Below are 8,388 nucleotides of genomic sequence, written 5' to 3'. Positions count from 1 at the left end.
CACAACACATCACGACACCATAGAGGACCTCATAACAAAGGACATATCAAACCGTTTTCCACCCTCATACCATCCATGTTGCATCTCTGCAATAGCAACCCAGATATGTTTCACATCTTTCTGCCAACACACCATATGCTATTCACCTTTGACTCTCACCCAGAAGAAGCCTGAGTCATTGAATACCAGCCACTTCTAAGCACAAACTCAGGACTGGGTAATAGGTGCAGACTACTTGTTTTCATATCCTCCTGACTACCAGTAGTTCAAATTTGTCCTCTGTGGAGGACATTTGTAAACCTGAATATCTCCCACGCATTGCATCCTACTGAATTAACTCCTTTTGCTATGTACAGAGGACATTTAGGGCTTTTCAAAGATACCAAATGTGAAGGGGTGGGGCTTTGATACCTTTCTCTTTCTCATTAAGGAAAATGGCATCCATTAGTGCAAGCACATTTTATGGGAAGAGGAAAAGTAAGTGCATAATACTTTTTATTGAGCAAAGTTTGGCTTGAAATGTTGTTGGTATATTTTATATAAGTCTCTTAACAACATATTAAAACATTGTCTGAATTATTTTAACTGTATTTTAGCATAGTATTTAAGTGTTTAAAACATGTCCTAGAACAAAATTTAAAAAAAAATGTTTTCAGTGTTCTAATTATCTTACAAAGAATGGGGAATTTAAAAAAAAATTGTGATTGGACAATATTTTTTTTCCTCCTGGTAGTCAGGAGGATATTTGGCAGCCTGGGACATACTCAGGTTTTGGACCTATGCCACTGGTCCATCATTGCATCCTGCTGCACCTCCAACATCTCTGTCCTTGTACTGTACTCGGCATCTCTTAACAAGCTGTTGCCTTGGCTTTCAAACAATTCTTTCGTGTTTCTTAGACAATTTATACCTCAATTGAAAAGCAATAGTAGATCATTTACAGGAAAATAAGGGAGAGAGATGGGTGGATGACATACAATAAAGGTCCCTGGCTAGACAGAAATGGAGGACATTGCAGCTCATGGTCTGCACCTTAACCCCTCAGCCACCAGGGCACCAGCTTGATCTCAATTTTGTGCACTACATTAAATTAATAAAATGTTCGTAGTGGTTGTGGGGCTGCATCAACAACTTCCACCCATGGCCTGCATAAGGACAGGGGCCCTGCCTGCAACCTCAATGATAGTCATATTTTTGAAACATGAAGAACATTTATTTGTGGAGCACTTTTCAAAAACCATGCTACAGAGTGCTTCACACAATGGAACAGAAGAAAAAACAAAAGTAAGAAGAGCAAATGGGAAATGTATATCCCATGCCCAAAAGACAAATTTCACTAAAATAATATAACTGAAAGAAATACTACTCTGAATAAGATCATAATAGTACATTGATAGTCTGTCAGCCTGTTTTCTTAAAGCAGGTTGTTGCAGAGGCTCTGGCTGCAAAAGCTTCATCCCAAATGATCATGTAGACAACAGCAAAAAGGTTAAAAAAAAAAAAAGGGAAATTTAAAGCACCTGGTAAACAGATTAGAGATGACGATTTCGTATGAGAGACCTGATTCTTCTTAGAAAAGATGGAAAATGAGTCTCACTGTGACCTGAGGAGTATGTGGCTAGTGCACTTGAAATTTGACTTAAGTCTAATGAGCATGTTCAGTATGTAGTGGTGTCCTCCCCAAGGATGCACTGCTCTGCACATCCCCTCCACAGTAAATCCATGCCATGTTTTGCAGCAGACACGGAAGCATGCCCAGGTTTTCCCTGCAACACTCAGCTCCATGGCCTCCTCCCACAACAGTGATACCGGACACTGCTAACGCGGGGCCACCTTACCAACTTTATTGGAGTTCTTTGTTTTCACTGGACATGAACTTTAAAAGGAATCAGTGCACATAAGGTGTTTTTCTTCCTGTTAAACTGGAAACAACAAGCGGTTTGGAAACTTGTTCTCTGAAGTTGCTTTTTTGTTGCAGAAACAGATGCTTCTTCCTGCTCATGTGAGAGTGAAACATTCCCTTTACAGTGATGTGTGAGGAACTATGTGGGATGTCTGTGCAACTTAGCCCGATCACTGTGATTTTATGTTTACTTTCTTGCCAATGAATACCTTAAAAGTTATGAGCAATTTCAGACATGTTTAATTAATCAGGGGAGAATATTTGCCCTGGAATTTACCTCTTCCTGTTATTTGTTTAGTTCAGTGGCTCATTTTCTTTTTAAATATCTGTTCACCTACTTGCACGATGATGTCTTTTATGATGTGACACAGAAGTGTCAAAGTACCCAGTCTACAATTAGCCTTTACTGGCAGCAACCTGTGAAAAGTGTGTTGTTCCACAGTAAAAAAATTCCAGTTATGATCTAATTGCTCTTCTTTGCACAATGAACTTGGCATTTTGTAGTTTAGTCCAATAATATTGTTTAAATACTGTACATAACCATTCGAATCTCATCGGGGGAGTGTAGAATTAGACACCTAAAGTCATAATATAGATGTTTTCAAGCTTTGCTAACTTCTAAGTGAACTAATCTTTCATTGTTTAAGAGCTGGGACCCACTCAACGAATCCTGACTGAGCATCTTGACTCAAGTAAAGATCACCACGTCACCATGTCCTGTGACTCAGACCCTTACATCTTTTCCACCGACACCCTCCCCACTGACCTCCGCTTCCTCCCTCCCCTGGCCAATGGGCTTCTCGGATGGAGGGTGTACAACAACATCATGCACATGGGTGGCGTGTATAATGGGGAGGGTGGGCGTTGTCATCGAGCTGATATCCCATGTCCTCTAGCTGTGGAGGTCGAGACAGAAGAACCAGCCCAGCACACCTACAGCCTGGACACCCACACAGGTAGTCTCTGCCGTGGTGTTGTTGCCCATCCTATTTCATGCTGTAAAGAATCATCACTCTCATCTTCTCTTCCAGGTATTTTTACCCACACTCTGAGCTCAGCGCATGTGACCATCTCACAGTCTTTGTATTCACACCGATACTACTCCAACCTGATGGTGATGGAGGTCCTTTTGGTGCGTCAGGTGACTTCAGAGGAACCCATCACTGTTAAGTTGGTGAGCTCGTTCACACCTAAGAGCAAAGACATTATTTTCGAGTCTGGTCCTGATTACAAAGGAGGAAGGTAAGGTTAACAAAATTATTAAAATGCACATTTTTGACTATGTAATACAAGTACGATGTCTTACACAGTCTACATTCCTCTCTGCCACAGCCACATCCAAGGAAAGACCAAGAGTGCTGAGTTCCCAGGAGGTTCCTGTCCCACAGTGCACCTTATCTGGACCCCTGTACCTTCCACTCTGACGCTGCTTCCAGAACAGAGCCAGGCTCGCTGGGGCTTCATCCTGGTTCTGGCTAACAGTTTAGACACTGCTGAGGCCAGTTTTGATGAGGGCCTGAATCTGATGGCCTCCGGTAACCTGCGTCCATCTCACGAGAAGGCCTGGAAAGAACTGTGGCTGCACAGCACGTTGGAGGCGACAGGGTCAGAGAGCCTCTGCAAGGCTCTGATTGGCTGCATGTTCTACCTCCTCAGCGCCTTCCCCTCTATACATGACACCTCCAGCTCGTTTGGTGGCGTCAGTCCAGGTGGGCTGTCCAATGGAGGGGATGGTCAGGACTACTGGGGCCACGTTTTCTGGGACCAGGTGTGGCAACTATGGTATTTGCATATTGCTTTTTTGGGCTTCATGATGATCACACAATGACTCTACCTTCCCATGACAGGACATTTGGATGTATCCTGGAATAGTCCTATTCTATCCCAAGCTGGGCCGAGCTGTGCTGGAGTACAGGGTCGGGACTATAGATGGGGCAAAAGACAACGCCCAAAAGCAGGGCTTCAAGGTATGATGATCATGTAGGTGCACAAGTATGCAGTGAGCTCAACACCCAAGACCTAGACCAAGAGCCGGTCTGGAAAACTTACTGATAAAACATGACAAACTTAGCAATTGTGGTGACAAATCAGAAAAAAAGATGGGATACAATAAACAAAAGCTAGACCAAAGGCCTACCAGCACCCCTAAAGTTCCCTGATATACACTTTATATCCTGCTTGTTTCATCTGTACACAAACAGAAATGGAAAAACAAGAATTTGTGGGTTTTAGTTAAATGCTCTGTTTCTTTCTGGGACCAGATTACTTGGACTCTAGTGGTAATTGTGAGGTTTCATCAAGAACAAAGACTCCAAGAATTTGCTGCGCCCAGCTAGCAGGCTGCTGCACGCAACTTCCTGCAAAATTACTGTTTGTCAGTTTTATTTCTGTTTGTATAGCTTGCAGATTAACCAAACAAGATGCAGCATGTTAGTCAGGGAGCTTTGGAGATCATCATACAGGCATTTTGTAAACTTTGGACAGAGCCAAGAGAAAAATAGAATCTGCAATATAAGAAGATCGACAGTAAACAGTAATTTTAACAATTACCTAGAATGTTGAATTAACACATTAGCCTCAAACAGCTAGCATAAAGGCTAACCTGATTAGCACTCAGCTGGTCACAGAAAAAGTAAAACATTTCAAGTTACAGTCAAAGAATAGCCTCAAATAAAATATCTGCAGATAATACTCCAACAAAAGCATTTTTATTTGATATGAGATGTTTGACCTGACAAAGTGTCAGTCAAGCTGACTGTGGGATTGTGGCAGCAGCATCATATTCAGCTGAAACCAGCAGCAGTGTTGGCTGTATTTTAGGGCTGATACTGTTTGTGTGTATTCAAGTCTTCTGAGGAAAAGATGCCATCTTTCCACAGGGAATAAAGTTTCCATGGGAGAGCGCTGTGTCAGGGAGGGAGGTGTGTCCAGAAGATATTTATGGACTACAAGAGATTCACATAAATGGAGATGTTGCCCTGGCCTTCCAGCACTATCTCTACCTCACCGAGGTATAGTCTTGTCTCCATCATATTGTCTCAGCTTGTATGATGGTATTAATTGAGCTCTTTGTTGCAGGATATATCCGTGTTCACAGAGGGCCAGGGCAGCGAGGTGATCTATGGAGTGGCTGATTACTGGGTTTCTAGAGTTACCTGGAACCCCGAAGACCAGAAGTATCATCTCTTAGGTAAAGACCATTATCATAAAAATGGGAATTATTGTGATTCATTGAGCTTTACGTGGTTATCAGGTGGATTTTTTAATAAAAGCTATATTAAAATTGGCTCCCAGCATTATTAAAGATACCTAAAAAGTTTTTATAAATTAAAGCATAACTAAATGATATGCATGCAATCATTATTATGTCATGCCATTTTTATTAAAATTCAAAGCATTTCCCTTTTGTGCCATTTAGGGGTCATGCCACCTGATGAGTATTATTACAACGTCAACAACTCTGTGTACACAAACACGGTGGCCAAATTCAGGTATTCGTATTTGAATATTTCCCCGCAGTATATATAAACTCATGAATACCAATAATACAAAAAGTTTCTCATTTGTCAGCCTCCAGTTTGCTGTAGAATTGGCTGCCCTCCTCCGGCATCCTGCACCAAAGGAATGGCAAGAAGTGGCCGAACACCTCAAAATACCTTTTGAACAAGAATCCCAGTACCATCCTGAGTTTGATGGCTACGTTAAAGGTTCATTTTTCAACCTTTCTGGCTGACCTTTGAAAGGAAATTTTGCGTCCATAACACCATGTCAGAATGTCTTTTGGACCTCTCACAGGTCATCCAGTGAAGCAGGCAGACACAGTGATGTTGGGCTATCCTCTTGCTTTGCCAATGTCCCCAGAGGTCAGGAGAAATGACCTTGAAGTGTATGAGCCAATAACAGACCCGAATGGTCCAGCCATGACATGGGTAAGACACAACATGCTTTATGGTCAGGACAAAATTGATATTGTTGACTCTGGTTGGCTCTGTTACAGATTTATTGCCAAATGTACTTTTAACAATATTATATTTTAATAATTTATGCATGTAAAGTTGCTGTAATCAATAATTTATATTAACAGTGGATCAAATGTGTACGCACAAGTAAAAGGAGTTGTTCAGAGTGACAAATGCAGAGAAAATTATCACCCAGCTGTGCAGTTCCCTCAGCTCTGAGTGTTCTTGCCAGTTTAAGCTAATAATGGTTGACTCTTTCAGCTCTCATCCACATTGTTTTCCTACAGCGATCTGCTGAATTCAGCTAAATGCTTTGATAAACCTGCTTCCTGCTCAGCATCTATGTACTGAACATAGTGGAGGAATTATCTGCTAAAGAGCCAAATACTTCTCATAGGGGTTGGTAAAGACCAAAAACAGAGCTAAAAGAGAGTAAATACTGGACTATCACCATGACTAAAAATGGAAGCTAATGTTGCTCTGTAACTGCTGGATGTGTAGACAGCAACTGTTTGCTAACACATCAGCCATGTCAGCTTTATAAAGTGACAACATTATCAGTGTGTTTACAGCTTGTTGTGGCTTTAAAGTACATAAGTATTAAGTGTAAAATATGCTGCAAGTATCAGAAATTAAAGTATTTGTGATGTGGCATATGTCAGTGTTTTATTGTATAGTATTTGACTATTAATACTAAATTTAATGTTGTGGCTGGAGGACATGGAGTTAGTTTTTTTTCCATCTACTTTGGACTGTTGAGGGTTTAATCTATAAATTTTATTTTACACATTTATTCTTCTAAAATCAAAATCTCCAAAGTAATGAGCAGCAACTACTTTCAGATAAATTTCTATAAATGTAAGGTTTTAATGATTAGTTTGAATGTAAAAGCCTGTTGATGCTGTTCATTATTAATGTGTATGTTTGTACCAATGCTTTTCTTTTTCATTGTAAGGGCATGTTTGCAATTGGCTGGCTGGAGCTGGGGGAGGCTGAGAAAGCTCAACATTTACTTGAGAAGTGCTTCAAGAACATCCAGGGACCGTTCCAGGTATCCCTCAGGCTCCTCTCTCTCTCTCTTTCAAACTCACTCACTCACTCACTCACTCACTCACTCACTCACTCACTCACTCACTCACTCTTAATCTTATTACTAATACATGCCTCTTATCTCAATAGCCAATGAATGTTTGTTTGCCTCTCCTCACAGGTATGGAGTGAATCCTCAGATGGCTCTGGTGCAGTCAACTTTCTCACTGGCATGGGAGGATTCCTGCAAGCTGTGCTGTTTGGTTATACTGGCTTCAGGTCAGTTATCAATCCTCTAACCGTGCACAGTGAAAACATGCAACACGTAGGCAGAAGATTGACATAATGAGTTTTTTTTTTAGAGTTCAGAAGGACTGCCTGGCCTTTTCCCCACTTCTTCCCAATGACATCTCTGAGCTCTGCATTCGTGGTGTGAACTACCTGGGCAGTCAGATGGACTGGCTGCTGAGGAAGAATGACGTTTGTATCATACTAAGGGAACAGGCAAGCAGTGCTGGCATTGCTAAGCCCTGCGATCTACAGGTTGTCCTGAAGGCATCAGGAACTAAAATCCCTCTGACTCCAGGTAAAACACAAGCAAAGACATGCATTGATAGCAGTTGAGAAGAAAGTTTATTTATGCAATAAATATGAAAGTTTGTACATTAATAGTAAAGAACACACTTCACCATCCAAACTACATCCCGAAAAATGACAAGCAAACATTACACTGAACATAATCAATTTCAGAAAAACACCGATTATCAAAAACATTCGTAAAAACAAATAACAGTATATAACATTAGGTCATATCTAGGACACAGCCTTTTATTATTCTTACTTTGTTCTTAAATTACACAGACGCAAAGATACACAGGTATCTCATATATCTTATACCATTTATGTAGTAACACTATTATTATTTACTTGTACTTATCTGTATTTTCAGGGCAGCCAGTGACTCTTCCACGCGAGCCTGGGTGTGTTTGTAAACTGACTTCACCATCCTCCTGCTGGCCACTCTGAAATATTGACCGTGACCCTCCTAATCATTTCATTTACACATTAAAAATGTGTTGAACAAGTTATTTTATATCTAAGATACTGCTAAGTTACTGTTATATTAAATTTGCCTATTTTATCATTCTGAGATCTACAAACATTTCTCGCCATTTCTTTCAGCTATTTGGCATTAGAACATGCTGTGTTATGTAACCATAAGCCAATGGTGTTGTTTTGTAAATTAAATATATTCTAATAAATCCCATTACATTCTGTGAAAAGCCGAATTTTCCCCACTTTTTTCCATTTCTTGTGGATTTGTTGTAAGGAGTAAAACCTTACCTTGTTGAGCTGGAGCATCACAACCTTTTTGTGAGATTGATGGCTTCAAATATCCTGTAGCTTTGTTTCTTGCAGGGAACAGTCCTACAGTCTGCAGGAGAGGATGAGACAAGGGACAGACAGAGGTCATCACAGTTAGGCTAAAAAAAAAGT

General features: G+C 40.7%; 1 protein-coding gene across 1 annotated transcript; it reads left to right on the top strand.

The window, feature by feature from the left end:
• Window positions 1-1,905: 1,905 nt before the first annotated feature.
• On the top strand, window positions 1,906-8,170 carry pgghg (protein-glucosylgalactosylhydroxylysine glucosidase). Its single transcript, XM_070972307.1, has 14 exons — window positions 1,906-2,002; window positions 2,551-2,859; window positions 2,935-3,145; window positions 3,236-3,671; window positions 3,751-3,870; window positions 4,783-4,914; window positions 4,982-5,093; window positions 5,322-5,394; window positions 5,474-5,610; window positions 5,699-5,832; window positions 6,818-6,913; window positions 7,073-7,170; window positions 7,254-7,477; window positions 7,841-8,170. Exons 2-14 carry the CDS (start codon window positions 2,616-2,618, stop codon window positions 7,915-7,917), a joined length of 2,094 nt encoding a protein of 697 aa, XP_070828408.1. The 5' UTR covers window positions 1,906-2,002; window positions 2,551-2,615; the 3' UTR covers window positions 7,918-8,170.
• The last annotated feature ends 218 nt before the right edge of the window (window positions 8,171-8,388 follow it).

Source organism: Chaetodon trifascialis, chromosome 10 (genome assembly GCF_039877785.1).
Source record: "Chaetodon trifascialis isolate fChaTrf1 chromosome 10, fChaTrf1.hap1, whole genome shotgun sequence".
Lineage (NCBI taxonomy): Eukaryota > Metazoa > Chordata > Actinopteri > Chaetodontiformes > Chaetodontidae > Chaetodon > Chaetodon trifascialis.
The sequence above is the reverse complement of the archived record's forward strand: the minus strand, read 5'-3'. Positions and strand labels throughout refer to the sequence as shown.